We start from the raw sequence: 21643 nt of genomic DNA, 5'->3' as shown, positions 1-21643 counted from the left end.
ACGGTGACTTTTCTTATCATTTGTTTACACCTATATCTATAAAGTGCTTTGAACATCTTCAAGGTATGTATAGCATCATAAATATGTGTAACTGTAACAAAAACATGCATTAGAACATAAAATATACGTGTGCATCATACCAACTTGAAAGAAAAAAGTGAAATCGATGGACAATTTTGCTCTCGTAGTACATAGCAAATAATCTTTTATTGCAAATATTTGCATCAGTTTACAGTTAAATATATACTGTTTCAATATTCTTTTCGTATTTACGTAGAATACTCATATTTCCCATAAAAAGTATGTTTTCCTTGAGGATCCCAAAATAAATTTCTGTACGATCAGTCTACAACTGCCTGTATTCTAGAAGCGATTTCAATTTTTTTGACTGTATGACCAGTCGTGATTTTGAAGAAAAAAAAACAAGGGCAATTTGAAGGTATATAAAGGCAACAGTAGTATACCGCTGTTCAAAACTCATAAATCTATGGACAAAATACTATGATATAACAATGGCCATTTTCCTGACTTGGTACAGAACATTTTTAAAGAAAAAAATGGTGGGTTGAACCTGGTTTTGTGGCATGCCAAACCTCGCACTTTGATGGCATTGTTAAATATAACATTAAAATGACAACATAATAATACAGGACTACAATACAAATAAATAGGAGAACGTATTAGGCATAGAAACACATGAATAATAGATAACAAAAGGCATCAGGTTTAAAATTCATTACGTCAAAAACGCGCCTCGTCCAAACAAGACTTACCAGTGACGCCCAGATATAAAAGTTCGAAAGTCAAAAAAAGGGGCACAAAGTTGTACAGCTCTGAGGATCAAAAGTTGAAAAAGGTTGTGCCAAATACGGCTAGGGTTTTTTGCTTGTGATAAGAACATCCTTATTATATAGAACAATTTATGCTATTGCAAACAGTAAATTTTATCAAATGAATATAAAAGATTTACATGATCAAACTGACGTTAACTAATTACAGAAAACAAAACCATAATACATAATGCATTGAAGACCAACACAGAAAATAGACACACCCGACTCAGTGACAAACCAGGCCTGAACGCAAAAAGTCATAACCATGACGTCACATACGAAGTGTTGAAAAGGTACAACATTACGTCATGCAGACATTTGAATTTCTGAAACAGCACAAACATGACGTCATAATTGAAAAATTCTTTCTAAAAAATAAGATAGAAATCGGATTGAATTAAGATTATAACTAAATACTGATATTACATTTAAACACAATGCACATTTCAATACTAATCAATAGCAATTAACTATATTTTATATATGTCCGGTTTCTTTTGAATCTAACTTCAAACATAAAAATCGTACAGATTACGTTGAACAAAATCAAAACTAATAAATGAAGGCGGTGATTAATTTTCTTTACCATAACACATGAATTTAACAGAAAAGACCGATGAAAATTACAAATATAACATCAAACTAAATACATGAATTTGGGATAGATAAGTACTATAGCATTTAAAATTATAATTTGTCGTTACTGATGCCAAAATGGAGGTCAAGTTTGATATTGACGATTTTGATTGTTTCTGATCATGAGGTATGCAGCTTGAAAGTTTTAAAAATGGTGTTTCCAGTCGTGTCCGTGCGTTAACTCACGAATCGTTCAATCATACAACTTTTCAAACTTTAATATGTTGTTACTGATGATAACATGGAGGTCAAGTATAATATTGATGATTTTCACATTCAACGTTCTATACTTTGGATAAGCGTATGAACCGGCATGTACATGCGGACTTTGTAGCGTCATTACGTCGACTGCGCAAGCAGATGCGACATTTAGGGATCACTATCCGTTGTATTTTTCGTCGTTTGCATCGGCATCTTAAAACAAATTTCGTCCCAACAACGTGGGACATAATTTGGATATTTGGTTCAAAGCTTTATCCCAATGTGTAGCAATTTTATAGTCGGGCTCATTAATTTATTGTTGAAAATTGTAGTTTCGTGGATAGCTATTTTTCGACGAATTCGATGGAAGACCCACATCTAGGTTTACTGTTTTCATTTCAAATATTTTAAATTATTTATAATTAAAAAATACATGTGACAAGTTGAATGATGTCTCTCATCTAGAGGTTTGTCTCCCGTTATGTATTTTGCTATGAGTTTTATCACTGCTTCACTGCGTTGTCGTTTTGAATATTTGAGTTTTTTGGCCTCATTTTTGTTCGTTTGTTGTTGGCTTTAAGTTTGGCATTTTGTCGGTCTGGCGAGTAAAACTTATTTAAAAGGGTAAATCCGTTTTTTTTTCATATTTCAATTGTCCAGGGTTAAAAAAAGGGTTGTTGGTGTGTATCGGTGTTTGTGTTGATGTGTGTGTGTTTGTGTGATCTAACAAATACGTATAACCTCGCTGCATATAATTTATGGTACTTGGTTTGTCTCATGTGAACCATTTTATTTAGGGGACATTTGAGGCAAACTTTGTGTAGTGAGTCAAGGCTCCACGTTGAAGGCCGTACATTGACCTATAGTTGTCTATATTTACGACATATGGTCGTGGAGGGAAAGTTGTATAATTGGCAATCACATATGTTGTATCATTAACAATCATATTTCAGCTTCTTTTTGAGGTAATATATGTAAATTTAAGTATTTACAACTTGATACAACATGCAGTGATTTGTTTAAAAACTTGAGGTATTGAGAAAAGAATTAACGAAATTACATTGTATACCCCGCCACTTCTGAAGTCCATGTTTTAAAAAAAAAATAAACCCCCCAAAAACTGAAATATAGGTGCAGAGTGGCATCATTTGATAAAGAATCTGAGAAAGTTTTATTAGTATACGGTAAGTTTAGGAGAGTTACGTATAGTAAATGGGTACCACCCAATAAGGTAGTTGAAAAGGCCTTATCACGGTAAGAAAACAGTGATTTTTAAAAAAAAAATCAAAATAAGAGGTGCACAATTGAATTAAATGATAAAGAATCTAAAAAAGATTCATTAAGTTAAGTGTCTGAAGAAATTTGTGGATATAAAATAGGTACGCTCAATATAAGGCTATGGCAAAGTCCGTATTTAAGATATAGAAACATGATAAAAAATATTTTCACCAAAAATTCGAAATAGAAGGTGCATAATGCTTTAATTGATTAAAAATGGAGCAATTTCAGAAGACTTTAATAATTGGTTTAGGAGATGTTAGAAATACCTGATGGGTGCCCCATATAATGCAAAGTCCGTATCTTATATAAAGAAACCCCATAAAAGATGTTTACTAAAATTCGTAATAGACGGTGCACAATACAGTCATTATCATTTATGATAAGGAATCCGAGAAAGATTATTTAATAGTCATATCGGTAACGGATCCAAAAAAAGGGGATCCGGTGGTTTGAAACCTTTTTTAACTATCAATGCATTTGTATGGGAACATATATTTGGAATCCCCTTTTCTCTTGGGTTGGACCCTCTCTTCATTTAAAAATGGCTGGAAACCCCATTGTATATTAAGTAGTTTATGAGGAGATGCGCTTACAAAACCCGCGAAACATATTGTACCGGTCCTACGAACGAACGGAAAGACGGACTTCATTATCCCTATAAACCCCCGCTTTACAAAGTGGTGTATATTTGGGTGTCAAAGAGACAGCTCTATTTCCAAAACAGTGAAGGAACTGTGATCAATTATAGGTTACAGTACGGCCTCGAATGTGTGCAAATACATGCATTTTTATATAACAATTAAATCTGTGTGTTTGTATAATTTAAAGTATAATGGAGGACAGTTCTGAAACTTATACATACAACAAAGCTTCTTCTTATTTTAACAACATTTAAACATCATTATACTTAATGTAGTAAGTCGAGTACACCCTATTAAGCTAAACATGTTTCATAAGTTTTCAGGATGTGAATTTATTGAAATATATTTGTGTTATTTAGAAAAATGCCACCTTCTAATGTATCGTAAATAACTTTGAAATCACCACTAGAATACAATGAAATAAAGACTGATCATACAGTTTTAAAATATACAGGCGAGACTGGTCGTACAGTGAGAAATTCAAACAAGTGTAATTTTCTTATTTCTGGCTTCAAAGATCTTGTTGAAATTTTTACCACCACTTGAAATATACTTCAGTTAGTTAATTAAGTCTGGTGTTTACGTTAATTTGTACACTAAGAGGATAAAAAGATTATTTTTAGGTTCACAGACTGATTTTCCTTAGTGATGCACTTGAAAATATGTTGATTAAGGCAAAGATACAAATAATGAATGTGCTAAATTTAATTCTTAACCATTTGAGAATACCGATGTCGTCTGAATTAATCCTTAAGCAATGTACAGATGATCAACTTACCGTTTAATTCAGTATATCCATCAAATTTCAAATGCGATCTAAAAAGTTCTCGCTTCGAAAATCGCGACTTCCGGATAGCGTACAGAATAGTATCTACACTGTGAGATCTTATTTTGCTGAACTTTATTGCTGTTTACAGTTTATCTCTATCTATAATAATATTCAAGATAATAACCTAAATTTGCAAAATTTCCTTACAATTACTAATTCGGGGGCAGCAACCCAACAACAGGGGCAGATGATAGATCTTCACCTAAAATTGCACCCATGTCAGATTTGCTCTAAATGCTTTGGTTTCAGAGATATAAGCCAAAATCTACATTTCACCTCTATGTTCTATTTTTAGCCATGACGGCCATTTTGGTAGGTAAGCCGGGTCACGCCACACATTTTCAAAACTAGATACTCCAATAATGATTGTGGCCAAGTTTGGTTAAATTTGACCCAGTAGTTTCAGAGGAGAAGATTTTTGTAAAAGATTACAAAAATTTACGAAAAAAATGGTCAAAATTGACTATTAAGGGCAATAACTCCTTAAGGGGTCAACTGATAATTTTGGTCATGTTGACTTATTTGTAGATCTTACTTTGCTGAACATTATTGCTGTTTACAGTTTATCTCTTTCTATAATAATATTCAAGATAATAACCAAAATCTGCAAAATTTCCTTCAAATTACTTATTTCGGGGCAGCAACCCAACAACCGGTTGTCCGATTCATTTGAAAGTTTCAGGGCAGATATATTTCCACATGATGAACAATTTTACCCCATGTCAGATTTGCTCTAAATGCTTTGGTTTCAGAGATATAAGCCAAAATCTACATTTCACCCCTATGTTCTATTTTTAGCCATGATGGCCATCTTGGTTGGTTGAAAAAAGTGCTAAAAACTGATAATTAACAATCCTAATCTTTCAACGACTCTCCGTAGACAAAAAGAAGACTACTGGATTAGACAATTGGGAACTGCAACACCTTATGGCTGCAATGACAAAATTGATGGTATAGGTATTCTATCTAGTCCTTCGTGTAACTCGGTGAATGTGATGAATATTTTCAACTCGACTCCTCGACGTAGACGCAGTCATGGTCATCGTCATTATACATCACCTTCTCTGCATGATGTCTCTATTAATGACTTGCTGCCATTCATACAAAAGCCGTTAGGTATTCATCACATTCGCACGAAACTTTATTCATTACCCCTTTCAAAACTTCATTCTCTGTTCAATTTATGTTTGGAATCCACTGTTACAAACCCTCATTCAAACCAATACAAACTTGAAGCTATAATTTCGGATATTGCAAGTCACAGACTTTTTAAGCCAGTTCGCATTGGAAAAGATGAAAAAGAGAAAAGATTTTTTCTTAATCTTTCCTTTGCTAACAAAGGTCTCGATGGCGTCAACCTAGGCAATATCCTTCATCATAAATTAGTACAATCGAAAATACCTCCTTATTTCAAAGACCAGTCTGTACCAATAATTTCTTATACCTATACCAAACCTATTGCAACTAAAATTTTCAATTACAAACGCGTTTTGCAGGATCTCGATATTGACGACTTCAAGTCTAAACCTCCTGATTGCACTTGTGCTAGTTCCAAATTCACATATAATCCTGCTGGCCACGTTATTACCGGTGACCTTAACATTGTTAATAACACTTCTCTACGAAATGTGTTATCGAAAGGTCCCAAATATCGTGAGCCTAAATCCATCAATTGGAAATACAACTTTAAAATTTTGATGGATTCAGTCGAGGATTATGCCAGGCAATGGGCTAAGCGCGAGAAGGAAGACGTAGACACTCTTTCCGAATGGATTAAGGCAGTGAGGTCGTTGATACAAATCAGAATTAAGAAACTGAATGGGTCCATCAATGCCCATGCTACGTCAATCTTTAAAGACCCAAATGTTGCAAAACACCTATCCGACCTCCATGACAAATATGTTGTTGTCCCCGCAGATAAAGCCCCAAATAACATCGTTTTTGTGTGTAAAAGTCACTACATCAACTGCTTGATAAACGAATTAGGTATTGACAATTCATTTGGAAACTCAACATATACCCTCACGACACTTACCAAAGAGGAAATCCTGGATAATCATAGGTCTGTTCTATGTTCCTTTGGAATTTCAACCAAAGATGAAGAACTGGATCTTCCATCACTGTATTGGATACCTAAACTGCATAAGTGTCCTTACAAACAACGGTATATTGCTGGGTCTTCCAAGTGCTCCACGAAACCTCTTTCTAAATTATTAACATCTATTTTATCAGCAATCAAAGACGGGCTTCAAAGTTATTGTGAAACTGCCTATTCTAGAGGTGGCGTGAATCAGATGTGGATACTTAAAAATTCAAAAGATCTTTTAGAGTACATACAATCTAACTCTCTTTCATCTTGTAACAGTATTAAAACATTTGACTTTTCTACTCTGTACACAAGTATTCCACATTCCAAACTAAAAGACAAATTGAAAGAGTTGGTATTACTTTGCTTCATAAAAAAGAATGGCAAACGTAGATACAAGTATCTTGTCTTAGGGAGGGATAAATCCTACTTTGTAAAGAATCACTCTGATTCAAACAAAAAATTCTCTGAAACTGATATTATCAAGATGCTTGATTTCTTGATTGACAACATATTTGTTACGTTCGGAGGACGTGTTTTTCAACAGACTGTCGGCATTTCAATGGGAACAAACTGTGCCCCTCTACTCGCCGACTTGTTTCTTTATTATTATGAGGCTGACTTCATGCAGGAACTTCTTAGGAAGAAAGACAAGAAGTTAGCAATATCCTTTAACTCTACTTTCCGCTATATAGATGATGTTCTTTCACTAAACAATTCAAAATTTGGTGACTATGTGGAACGCATCTATCCAATCAAACTAGAGATAAAGGATACTACAGATACAATTAAGTCGGCTTCATATCTTGACTTACATCTAGAAATTGACAATGAGGGTCGGTTGAAAACAAAACTTTACGACAAAAGAGATGATTTCAGCTTTCCAATTGTGAACTTTCCATTTCTAAGTAGCAACATTCCAGCAGCACCTGCATACGGGGTATATATCTCCCAATTGATATGATATTCCCGTGCTTGCATTTCCTATCATGATTTTCTTGATAGAGGGTTGAAAGTCGCGTTTCACAAATGATATCGGATATGTTCCTTACGTCGTAACTACAATCCCCTTCCCTTTCATGAATATGACCTACCGAATTAGACTATTTACCGGATTTGTAATCACATAAGCAACACGACGGGTGCCACATGTGGAGCAGGATCTGCTTACCCTTCCGGAGCACCTGAGATCACCCCTAGTTTTTGGTGGGGTTCGTGTTGTTTATTCTTTAGTTTTCTATGTTGTGTCGTGTGTACTATTGTTTTTCTGTTTGTCTTTTTCATTTTTAGCCATGGAGTTGTCAGTTTGTTTTAGATTTATGAGTTTGACTGTCGATCCCTTTGGTATCTTTCGTCCCTCTTTTAAGTGAATTCTAAGTCCAAGGACCATAACTCTGCAAAAACAATCATCAAACCGAAAGAAAATTCAAACTTGGTCTGTAACTTGTCATGATAAAAATAATTACCAATTATCAAATCAATATCTTCAAGCATGACCTAAAAAAGTGCGGAAAACTAATTATTTGAGTGAATTTTCTAAGTCCAAGGACCATAACTCTGCAAAAAATCGCCTACTTTTGCTGTTAATCGCAGACTCAACAAAAATGAAGAAAAACATCAATAAAAAGGTCCCTTTCTATACTGTCTTTTGATTGAAAGAAGCTTCCAAGTTTGGTAAAAAATCCAGGATAGTTTATGAATCCAATAAATGTTGTATAAACAAACTTTAACTGCAGACTGTATGTAATGTTAACTGGAAGAAAAACTAAGTCCATTTATAAGTAAAATACGGAAAAAGTGAATTTTTTTTTACAAAATTTACTTCTGAATAATATCTTATGATCAGAAACAAGCTTTTGTCTAAGTTTGGTAGAAATCACGGATAGTTTAAGAACATTATAAAAATTTTAAAAACTTAAACCACAGAGTGAATGTTTTGTTTTTGGCAAAAAAACAAAGTCCATGTATAAGTAAAATACGGACAAATAACAAATCTCTTTTTATTTGGCTATTGGGAAATGCAGATAAAAATATTTTGATAATAATTTGTCAATTATTAGAGGTTTAAATATAAACAGGAATACAACATTAAATTAGATTTTCTATATAAAGATATAGAATGATATATATGATCATATATGCATTTACATAGTTATTTCTTTTACATTTAATAAATTATTAGTATACTATGAGGTGTGCTGTCCAAAAGGGACCAGAGTAACAGACAATGGGTAATATTATATTATATATTTTTATCATTACAAATTGCTTACTTCCTTTGCTTTGATATTTTATATTAATCAATTAAATCAAAATTAATCTTATTATGTACTTTGTTTAACCTATTTTTAATTTACTTTACATTATGTTTGAAAATTATATTGTAATTATTCTGGTCATTTTGTGTGCCGTGATTGGCAAATAAAATATTTGTCTGTTTATTTTTTAATTTTTTATTGGTATCACTAAGGCATAGTTGCTGCATCTATACCAATGTTTGATGGTATACAAATCGCTGATTTTCAAGTACACGTTCGTTATTGCTTAAAATCTCAATGACAATATGAACTAAAATTGAGAATGGAAATGGGGAGTGACATATATATTATAAGTTATATTGTTCTCTACTGACCCCCTACAGATCCATAGAGGGTTTGTAAAATCTATAGGGGTTGAGGCCGAATGCTGAATCAATCAGTAGGGAGTCACTAGTTGGTCGTATTACAAACTTATCACACACGATACTTTTCCTGTTGCGTTTTGCAGTAAAATAAATGAAATACAATGAAATACAACAACATCAATAGATGACGTCACCATTAACATTAGATATGACGTCATAAACCCCCAATGAAATTTACTAACCCCCTACAGATTCATAGGGGGTAACCATGTGATGGCGTTAAACCAATCACAACGTCACAATTTAACCGCGGTGTGATAAATATATATATGTTATTAACACTCCGTCTATTACGATGAATGAAAAATGTAGCTGACAATTTCCAGAAATTAAAGAAATATTGTTATTTATAAATGTCATTTTGATAGTAAAATGCAAATGTTGAAATAACAATGGCAATACTTATCCTGTTAACTAAACAAAATATTTGGAGGAAATAAACCATGGGTTGATATGTAGGGCCACATATTATCTAAGAAAATGAGATACACTGCATGCTAACTGTACTACGAGAATTTGTTTTCTTTTTTAAGAAGACTTCCGGTGGTGCATTAATAAAGTAGTGTGGTTAGCCCAGAGCGTTAATTTTTTATAATTTTAAAATGATTAAAATCAGTCGTGAGTTTACACGGTGTCAATCATCCCATACTATCAATTTCAATTTATATGTTGTGTTGACATAACAGATTAACGTTGGAATTGGATTTCATTTAGCGAGTATAAACACATCTGTCATTTTGTTTTTTTGTCAGAAATGCCGGGATCGGCAACAAAAAGTTTGTGTAACTTCTAGTTAATAAGAATGAAAGGTTAACAAAGGAAAATACATGACAGACGACTGGTTTTAATTCCTTTCAGAAGGTAATTAAAGGGGAAGATGTGCAATGTGAATACTGTACTTTTTATTGTAGCAATTAATGTTTGAACTCTCAGATGATGATTATGAGCACGTTAAATCACCAGCCCTGCATTGGTTTTGTGCGAGATAAAAGAGAAAAATTCCTAGGGCGTCAAAGCTAGAGGAACAAATTAAAAATAAAGTTGATTAACCCAGTGTCAAGGATATGATACAGGAATTTGCTAGTAATTATGACACAAATGAGGTTGCAGCTAAAGTGAATGAGTCTGTAAATCAGAAAGATTTAGATTTAAGAGATAGTGCATTGTGGGAACAAAATATAATCATATTTGGTGCAGCAGAATGAGAAGCAGATGAAGGCAAAGATAGACAGGTTGAAGAAACAAACTTTATGAATAATCTTTTTTGATTTTCTTATATCTGATAATAATAGCATTAAAAGGGGGACAAGGTTAAGGTCGTCGTAGAAAAGTAGAAGCAAATAGTGATTCAATTGACACACAAAATGGGGAAACATATGAATTAAAATCTAGACAGATAAGGGTCATCTTAAAAGCTGCAGATGCAAAACAAGAAAAAACTTTCAAAATTAAAATCACTTGAGGAATTATACCATTAAAAAATTATAAATTGAGTATTACACAGGACATGTCAAAGTCAGAAGGGGAAGCTCATAAATTGAGTATAACAAAAGGCATGTCAAAGTCAGAAAAGGAAGTCAATAAGGCCCACCATTGGAAAAATTCAAGTATGTTGTAAAAGTGCAGCGAATGTATACTTAAACAGAAATGTACATAAACCTGTAAATGCGTTACATGTTCAAAGTTCTTGTTTAGTTAAGTTAGTTAATCATTTCAATCACCAGAGTTTATGTTGTATATACACAAATGCAGATAGCTTTATGAATATGCTTGATTGGTTTAAAACCAGGTTTTTTTGTGATACCATATATTATAGCTATTACAGAGTTCGTTCCAAAGGATACAAGGTATATTTTTACAAAGTCAGAATTAAATTTAAATGGATATGAGTAGTTTCCAAGCAACTTTCCTATAAAGCCAAGAGAGAATTATTATCTATATCAAAAATATGTCAATGCAACAGAGATAGATATTGACTCTGAATTTGAAGAAAGTACATGAATTAAGATTCCATTATTAGGGCATGGCAATTTAGTATATAGATGTATATATAAAGCCCCTCATCAAATGAAAGGAAACACAATGCCTTAAATGATTAAATGAACAAAACAAGAAACCTTGGTTATAATTATACTCATATTTTGATAAATGAGGATTTCAATTTTTCAGATATAGATTGGGAGACCTGGAATGCAAATATAGAGTACAGAGTTTATAGAATGTCTTAACGAGAACTTTTTACACCAGATCGTAGTTGATACAACTATAATTGATATCAATCAAGAGTCTTCCATACTTGACTTGATAATTGTAAATGATGTTAATCATGATAATAATATGGCAAATATTGAGCACTCTGACACTTTATGAACTAGTGACCATTTCATTTTAAAATGTGATTATATGTGTTACTTTATATACACAACATGTGCTATAGAAAGATTAAATTACTATAACTGAGTATCAATCAGAGTCCAAATAACATAGATGACAAATTTTGTTCATTTGTGTGTCTTATTAAATGAACACTGTTACCTATGCTAACATTAGACTCAGACTTCTTTTAAACAGAGTTTAACCGTGCGTAATGCTGTGTGTTTGCTTATTCTACATTGGCTATATAGTATAGGGGGAGGGTTTAAATCTCACAAAACATGTTAAACCCTGCTTATTGTCCCAAGTCTGGAATCTCTGACCTTTGTTAGACTTGTATGGTTTTTTTAAATGTTGGTTCATTTATATGTTTCGAAGTTTAGTGTTACATCGGTTTTTGCTGAACTAGTGCACATTTTTGCTAAGGGGGCAGCTGAAGACAACCTACAGTACTGTGTTGAAGACCCATTGGTGACCTTAAGCTGTTTTCTACTCTTTGGTTAGGTTGCTGTCTCTCTCTTTGTCCGTTATCATTCTCAATTTTACTCATAATTTGAAATTAATTACTCTACTGTTTCTATCAAAGTTGTTTTGGATATAGTTATCACTAAATACCTGTCACGAAGGATCGCATAACTTCCACCAGGAGAAGTGGGCTGATAATCACATAATCTCTCAGCTGGGGTGTATCGAAATATACTATCTTTCCTAGCGAATGGTGAAAATGTAGAAAATCTCTGAGCTGATTAAAAGACAGGATGGACACCTTGCTGATGGCATTTAATTCTTCAACTTCTGCCAGTGACAGTATTTGCTTCCCTTCTGCTACCAGCTCAGCAATCTCAAGCTCAAGGGGAACACAAGCATTTGGCATCCTCTCTCCCCAACATGGATGCTCAAACGTTAAATCTGTAATGGTTTTCTTCAGGACTTCGATCTCTGAATCAAATTTGTCTGTTGCATCTACGAATATCCGTTTGTCAAGGACTAGATGATGTCGTCCTTCATGGTCTTTAAATAACTCTTCTACTCCAGTGAAAACCGATTCACGCTGCGTCTCAATAATCTCCTATAAAGAAAAACAGATGTTCTGTAGTTAGAAATTGAAATTATTTGTACTCGCTACGAAAGAGGAAAGCAGCTCGGTAAGCCTCGCTTTTCGTCCTGTTTCTTAAGCTCATACAACTAATTTTTATATTTTCCGACAAAGTACATATATTGTATATATAAGTGTTCGGTAAACAAGAATTTGTTGAGTGATGAATCTGAAAACACATCACACGGCATAGCTGACTTATACAAATCCTGAAATGTAATTTATGAAATCTTTATGATGTAGTTCCTGAGAAAGACGAGACGAAAAATATTCATGGAACAGACGGACGGACGGACTAAAAGGTGAAACAGTATACCACACTTTTTTAAATAAAGTTATTATGAAAGACAGGTGTTATATGTGCTTGTGAAAAAAAAGAAAACAAATCTAGGGGATAATACAAAATTATGCAACAGACAACACCTTTGTCATAAGAATTTATGGAAAGACAACAATTACAAAATATTTCACCAAAAAAAAGATTGAACAACAAGAATGTCACCATCATTATTTCTTCAAGTAAAATGTTCACACAGTTCAAAAACAATGTCAATTTGCTCACCGTTTAGTACTTAAAAAAGACCACAGTAGTATACTGGTGTTCAAAAGTCATAAATCGATTGAGAGAAAACAAATCCGGGTTACAAATTTAAATCGAGTATGCACATCAACAATAAGAGAAAAACAAAGGAACAACAGAAACACCGAAGTGCAACAAAAACAAACGCCAACACCCATAGAAACGAACTATTTGATAACAACTTCCCTATTCCTGACTAGGTACAGGATATTTTAAGAAAAAAATGGTGGTTTGAACCTAGTTTCATGGCATGCAAAACCTCCTGCTTTATGAAAATCTTAAGAATATCGTTTAAACAGTGACAGAAATACAGCATAGACACATGCAGGAACATGCATAACAGATAAACACACAAACAAATAATATAATAGTCGACACAACATACACACCACAGAACTACAACGAACATATATCAACCAAAAATACCACAGGGTGTAACACATTATCGTCCTTCCCTCCGCCTATATCAACCTGCTCTGTTGTTCCGTAATTCTCGTGTCAAGACATCAAAACGAGACCAGGCATTATCAGCGACGTCACAATGTGAGAGGAGAAGTTATCAGCGACGTCACAATGCGAGGGGAGACGTTACCACGCTTGCTTTTGTCAAGCATAAAACTGTCTTAAGGAGAAAGAAACGACCAGTAATAGAACGATAAAAAGATAATCGGGTTTTCTTCGTATAGATATCGTAAAATATACACACTCGCCAAAAAGGTTCCCATTGTGGCTCGCGGCTGATATTTTACGATATCAATGTGTAGAAAACCCAATAATCTATACTTATTCAACCGAAACCATAACAAAAACATAAAAAACCATGAATGTTGGATGTAGGAAATACAGCGACACGTCGTACAGCAAAAGTATAACAGTCATATTCGGGATTAGGTCACTTTCGGTACTTTCCAGACAGACTAAAATACAATAAGTTTTAAGAAAACTGTGTACACTCATTAAATGTATTAACAAAAGTTTAGATGGATGGCGAGTTGTCTCATTGGCACTCTTACCACATCTTCTTATATATATTCCCTTCATGTAAACCTTTATTAACAGATTGATGTATTCATGTTTAGAGTAACCGTTTATCATACATGTATTTCATCATAATTGTGTTCTTCATTTAACATTATCAAACTGCTTCTGTTTACTCTCAACTATTGCATTTGTATTTATATTGTACTTACGGTGTACTTTATTTTTTTAAAGAATAAAGCCTTGCTCTGTCTCTCTCTTTCTCTCTCTCTCTCTTTGATAATGTGTGTTTCCTTTAATTTATTATTTGAATCAGATTGGTTTTTAACCAGTATGGTTTGTCCTTTCCTTATACAAAATAGTTGTATCCTTGTTGACCTGTTCTTTTTAATAATAATTCCATCGGTCTTCAACTTTAGTATGAGGACTATTCATAAAAAGATAAGATATTTTGCATTCTTTTAGTTTCCACATATGATTTGAACCGCTCCTAGAGTAATAAGTTACATGAAGTACCTTGATTTTGGAACTATTGACACAAACTCATTAGATAAAATTGAAAATGGAAATGAGAAATTTGTCAAAGAGACAACAACCCGACCATTGAGCAAACAAGCAGAGTTAATTTGGTTAAATTATGATTTATGACATAAAAAAGATATAAAATCATCAGATAAGCCAAATCATAATTTTACCACAATCGTCTTTTAATTGATTCAACTACAGATATAAAAGACTACCATCAAATAATTTTAAATTGATAACCTCTATGAATAAGTATTTTGTTTAAAGGATCAATAAGCTGACCCTGATTTTATCAATCCATTAAGGTGTGCTGTCAAATTACCCGTGATAACTCATCAACAATATTTTTTATTATTGTATTGTGTTTTAGCAGATCAATGGGTACTTACTCCTTCAAACTTATAAAACTTTTCCGCTGCAAATAAAATGATTTGTGAAGAATACCTTTGTTCCAAAAGATCACTTACCCTTGGTACTTTGTCTTTATGAGTAGCAACAAACAGTATCTTTGGAATTCCGACATGTACTGCTTTACAATAGGTAAGGATACAGTTGACCCAGTGTTGTAAAAATACTGAAAACAAACGAAATAATCGTATTTTTGTGACTTGCACTTGCTAAACATATCTGAGGGTCATTTATGACTATCAATTAAAAATTCAAGCTACACGTTGACCATGTTTTGTTTATTGCAGGTTTGCCATATCGATGACATTTTAAGCCTTTAGTAGCTTAATGATGTTAAGAGTTGTTAAGCTTTAAACATCATTGAAGGGTAAACATTGCTTTAATTTATCAGTGGAAGGCACACTTAAACAATGCATTGTATAAAGCATTGATTGCAGTTGATTCAACTATTATCATGGACAAAGGACGATAACTCCAATTTAAAAAATTACTTGATTGATATTTTTAGAAAAAAAGTATAAAGAGCATAAGTCTAAAACAGTAAAAGTGATGGCACCAAAATTCAAACTTGATCTGTGTATTGTGGTAATGAGCATTGTGTATAAGTTTCATAACATTTGGTTAAGAAAAACTAAAGTACGAGAACGGAAACCAAATATTTAGCAATGTTTCCATTTGTTAAGGGGCATAACTCTAGAACGGTACAAGTCACGCCACCAAAATTCAAAATGGTTCTGTGTTTTGTGGTAATAAGCATCGTGAGGCAATCTAAAGTTAGAGAACGGAAACCAATTTTGGGACGTACAGACAGACAAGGGTAAAACTTAATGCCCCCTCCGCTACGGCATAAAAAAAACGAGATTCATTTTGACTTTTTCAGGAATTTTTGCAAAGAAATATAAGATCAAATATCAGAATGTGAGTTCTTATAATTGCAATATGCACCAAGTCGCATCATTTGCATACATAAAAACCTTGCAATAATTTCTGAATTTACAGTATAATGTATATGTGCTTGTCCCATGTCAGGAAACTGTAGTTCAGTGGTTGTCGTTGTTTCATGTCTGTCATACTTAAATTGTTTTATAGATGACTACAAGGTATGGATTTTCTCATTGTTGAAGGCGGTATGTTTGCCTATTTTTGAATACATCACTTAAATCTAACTTGGTGGATAGATGTCTCATTTGCAATCATAACACATCTCCTTATTTTTATATTGAACAAAAATCAATTCTTACAATGACACTGGATTTTTTCAACATTGCTATTGGATGTATTCATGCATTTATATTTGCTTCTACTAGCTGTAATGATTAAAATGGTACCTCTATAATGAACAAAACACCGGGAGTATTACTGTTTTTGGATGTTCTGAAAATAAATAATGCGATGCTAGGACAGCAAAACATACATCATGTGGGATTTGCAGTTTTGAATAGGTCAATGTTACCTGCTGGAGTTGGTGCCATATGCTGCCCTGGAAAACACAGCACATCAAGGACCTGTTCATGCAATCCTTTGCTGCCATCAAATACAACAAGAAACAAAGCTCTGTAGGTCATGAAGGTCTGGTGTGTAGTATAATATACATACTGTCCACCAAAGTCCCAGAATATGAGTCGTCCAACCTTCATCTTATATTTGCCACTTTTAAGGACTTTTTCCATTTGAATTCTGATTTCATCTTTAGTCATCTTAGCTTTCATTTTCTGTTTCAGCTGCTGTCGAGATAGAGACACAATGGGGGACATCTGAGGTGATAAAGGTAGGGCTGCTGGAGATTGGTTGGAGAGATTAACTGATGTGTTTAATGGGAGAGGCAATGCAATAGCTTGTGACTGATGTAGAACACCTGGATTAACAATTTCATCATCTTTACTTCCAGAAGGACTTGTATCTGAGGCTTGTTGTTGGTCCAACTTTTCTTTTGGATGAGGATCTTTTTCTTCTGTTGTAGTCATTAAAACCTTATTGTATACCACATCCATGGCATTATAAGTTTCTGTATGGAAAAAAAACACACCACTTTATACATTGTTATAGAATCATAAAAAGATAAAATTAATATAAATGCTAATTTTTATATGAAGTGCTTCTTTCGCTTTGTACATAAGAGGGTAATAAAATTATATACATATAAATATACCTACCACAGATGTACTTGAATGTTACAATTTACCGCCATATTAATCCACATGTATAATAACCTATGTGCTATAAACTTTGTCAATTTCACTGAGTTAAAATTGAAATTAAAAACAAGAGTACAAATGCTAAAATGTTTCGGCTGCTTTACCAACCATGATTGATTTAATGTTGACAGTCTTGAAAAAAAAGGCTAACACTTTGTATAAAATTTCAATTTAAACAGTACAGGCAATGCCAAAATGTCCAACAAATCTATGGCTTGCATGCATATTTCTTAAATTGCATGTACATAACTTATACATATTTCTAAAACAAAAATTACAATAATCCCCTCCCTTTTTTTCCAAAAATAATAAAATGCTCTGCTGTGCTCAACCTGGTATGACCGGAGAGGTCGAGCCATGAACAGTTGGGGGCATTTTGGACACAATATTCAAGCCTGATACTGTCTGAATTTGGATTGTGATCAAATTTTTGACATAATATAGGTTTCTGACACAAAATTAATGTGGTCAAAGATCTTAAAAATCTATTGCACAATACTGTGTTCTTCAAACTTGTCAATAATTCGAAATTGGTAAAAATGAACCCCTTAAAAAAAATTGAAAATTAACACCCCCCTCCCCTTGGAGCAATTATCCCAAAACTCAATCCCAGCCTTCTCTTTGAAGTATAGAACCTTGTAGTACAATTTTAGAGATATCCATACACTTAAACACAAGTGATTGTTTGGAAACTAGAAACATGTTTGTTTTTGGCCCCTTTTTGCCCCTAATTTCTGCATGTTTTGGGAATTTACCCCCAAACTCAATCCCAGCCTTCCCTCCCTTTGTGATATGAAACCATGTGGTACAATGTCAGAGATCCATACACTTACACACAAGTTATTGTCCTGAAACTACAAAAAATGCTTGTTTTTGGCCCCTTTTTGTTCCCTAATTACTATACTGTTGGTACAATAACCCCCAAAATCAATTCCAAAAAAATGTTTGCGGTCGTATAAAAGACACTAAAAAACCAAAGTGTGTAAGGAGTTCCACAGAACTATGTTTCCTGCTTACAGCTGTTGTTGTTATTGAACTATTGTTTAAAAAACTTAATCCATTTATTAAAAAAAATACAGGAAAATGAAACAAAAAGTTCCGTGTGCTATTTTTGATTCTGAGAGATTTTGTCATAATTGTCATACATATAAAAAGTAAGGAACCGTTGTGAGCACGCTCTCATACCCCATGCACTCATTTTGTCACTGGCAAACAAAATCTCATTAGATTTCTAAGTTCAAAGACAGATAACTCAAACAAACGTCATTTGATAATGTTATTTTTTGTGGATATATATGTTTATCTACATATTATGTCCCAATTAACTACAAAGTTTCATGAAATTCTGCTGTGTTGTTTCAGAGGAGTTGCACTGACAAACCTGTATATAAAGTCATTATAGTGTGAACATACACGAGCATAAATAGTTAAAGTGACGCCACCCAAATTTTAACTTGATCACAGTTTTGTGGTAATAAGCATTATGTATGAGTTTCATAACATTTGATTGAAGCAAACTTAAGTTAGAAAACGAAAACGAAAAATTCAGCAATTTTTCCATTTGTAAAGGGGCATAACTGTAGAACGGTAAAAGTGTCGCCACCAACACCCAAACTTGATCTGTCATGTCTGTGTTTTGTGGTAATAAGCACTGTGTATAAATTCCATAACATTTGGTTGAGGCAAACTAAAGACAGAGAACGGAAACAAAAAAAAATCAGCATTTTTTTCATTTGTAAAGGGACATTACTCTAGAACGTGATGCCACCCGAATTCCAACTTGATCTGTGTTTTGTGGTAATAAGCGTTGTGTATAAGTTCATAACATTTGATTTAGGCAAACTAAAGTTAGAGAACAGAAACCAATTTTGGGACGTACGTACGAACGGACAGCGGCGGTGGCATAAAAATTGACAGAGTCATTCAAATATTTACAATCTTGAACTACAGACTACCGTAATGTTCACAAGTCCAGTAACTAGTGAAATACTGAAAAATAAGAGACAATCTAAATTTGAGTGGTATCTCTTAATTATCAAGAAGGTTCTGGAAAACATTATTGAAATTCCATGAAGTTTTGAAAAATTTTCGTATTATTATTTTTTTTTTATCAACTTTAACCCTACACTGTATCTTCATGTGTACTTCAAAGAAAAACAATACATCCATTATCATGTTTCTCAATTCATTAAAACATTGTAGAGGTCAGAAAAAAACCCAAGTTCAATGATTTAATCCAGATGATGTTTAATATTGATTCTGTTTGAGTTTCATATACAATTTCATGAAGGTTTGATAAAAGTAAAAATGCTTGTTATCACTGAATGGTAAAGATTGGTTGGTAGTAAAAGTGAATATACATTGTTTATTGTATAAAACAATAAAAAAAACTTCATCAGCAACATTTTATATTGGCAAATTTCCAATGAAGTTATTTACATAAAGTTATTGGCAAATAAAAATAAAAATTACATCATAGTCATGTCTGGCAAATGTCCAACATTATATATACATTATCTAAAAACATTTTAGATAAGATAAGGAAAAAAAGCTTCATCAGCAACATTTTATATTGGCAAATTTCCAATGAAGTTATTTACATAAAGTTATTGGCAAATAAAAATAGAAAATGACATCATAGTCATGTCTGGCAAATTTCCAACATATATTATCAACTTCTATTCTATACAAAGAAAGATAACTCCAATTGAAAATAAATTGCTATTGCACAATATTGTGCAATTAGATATTTCTTGCTATTGTGCAATACTGTGCAATTGAAAATTTCTTGCTATTGCACAACACTTGATATGGAATCCTGATTTGGACCAACTTGAAAACTGGGCCCATAATCAAAAATCACAGTACATGTTTAGATAAAGCATATCAAATAAGCCCAAGAATTTAATTTTTGTTAAAATCAAACTTAGTTTAATTTTGGACCCTTTGGACCTTAATGTAGACCAATTTGAAAACTGGACCAAAATGAAGAATCTACATACACAGTTAGATTTGGCATATCAAAGAACCCATTTATTCAATTTTTGATGAAATCAAACAAAGTTTAATTTTGGACCCCCATTTGGACCAACTTGAAAACTAGGCCAATAATTAAAAATCTAATTACATTTTAAAATTCAGCATATCAAAGAACCCCAAGGATTCAATTTTTGTTAAAATCAAACTAAGTTTAAATTTGGACCCTTTGGACCTTAATGTAGACCAATTTGAAAACGGGACCAAAAATTAAGAATCTACATACATAGTTAGATTCGGCATATCAAAGAACCACAATTATTCAATTTTTGATGATATCACACAAAGTTCAATTTGGAACCCAACCTTCCTTTTATGGTCATAAACCTTGTGTTTAAATTTCATAGATTTCTATTTTACTTATACTAAAGTTATGGTGCAAAAACCAAAAATAATGCTTATTTGGGCCCCTTTTTGACCCCTAATTCATAAACTGTTGTGACCTCAACTCTAAAAATCAATCCCAACCTTCCTTTTGTGGTCATAAACCTTGTGTTTAAATTTCATTGATTTCTATTTACTTATACTAAAGCTATTGTGCGAAAACCAAGAATAATGCTTATTTGGGCCCTTTTTTGGCCCTTAATTCCTAAACTGTTGGAATCAAAACTCCCAAAATCAATCCCAACCTTCCTTTTGTGGTCATAAACCTTGTGTCAACATTTCATAGATTTCTATTCACTTAAACTAAAGTTATAGTGCGAAAACCAAGAACATGCTTATTTGGGCCCTTTTTGGCCCCTAATTCCTAAAATATTAAGACCAATACTCCCAAAATCAATCCCAACCTTCCTTTTGTGGTCATAAACCTTGTGTTAAAATTTCATTGATTTCTATTCACTTTTACTAAAGTTAGAGTGCGAAAACTAAAAGTATTCGGACGACGACGACGACGACGACGACGCCAACGTGATAGCAATATACGACCAAAAATTAAATTTTTTGCAGTCGTATAAAAAAAACAATGGTAAAAATCAAAATTAAGGTGGTTGGGGCGGGGCGTCTTAATTAAAATCCATATATTGTTTTAATAATTTGTCAAAATGGAATTCTTATCATGCTTTTCCAAAAATATAATAAAAAGTATGGGTCACCAGACTTTTTGTCACGCTACAGGATGTGAAAAATTGTCAGATTTTGTATAGATTATGCATGAAAAATCCAAGTTTGTGTGATAAAAAGAAACTACAACATAGAATTTAAAGATAAAATGTGAGAAGATAACTCTTATAACATGCTTCCAGATAACAATGGATAAGAAA

General features: G+C 33.1%; 2 protein-coding genes across 2 annotated transcripts in view; both read right to left on the bottom strand.

Annotated features, from left to right (window-relative positions):
* Positions 1 to 12113, bottom strand: part of LOC139483491 (uncharacterized) — a 28868-nt gene extending 16755 nt beyond the window's left edge. Inside the window, exon 1 of the mRNA XM_071267512.1 lies at positions 12012 to 12113. Within this exon, the coding sequence (XP_071123613.1) occupies positions 12012 to 12113 (102 nt within the window). The remainder of the gene's footprint in view (positions 1 to 12011) is intronic.
* Positions 12114 to 12170: 57 nt separating this feature from the next.
* Positions 12171 to 21643, bottom strand: part of LOC139483490 (uncharacterized) — a 59017-nt gene continuing 49544 nt past the window's right edge. The window contains exons 7-9 of the mRNA XM_071267511.1: positions 16604 to 17155; positions 15210 to 15316; positions 12171 to 12632 (exon numbers count right to left, since the gene is read on the bottom strand). Coding sequence (XP_071123612.1) covers positions 12171 to 12632; positions 15210 to 15316; positions 16604 to 17155 — 1121 coding nt within the window. The remainder of the gene's footprint in view (positions 12633 to 15209; positions 15317 to 16603; positions 17156 to 21643) is intronic.

Source organism: Mytilus edulis, chromosome 7 (assembly GCF_963676685.1).
Source record: "Mytilus edulis chromosome 7, xbMytEdul2.2, whole genome shotgun sequence".
Lineage (NCBI taxonomy): Eukaryota > Metazoa > Mollusca > Bivalvia > Mytilida > Mytilidae > Mytilus > Mytilus edulis.
The sequence above is the reverse complement of the archived record's forward strand: the minus strand, read 5'-3'. Positions and strand labels throughout refer to the sequence as shown.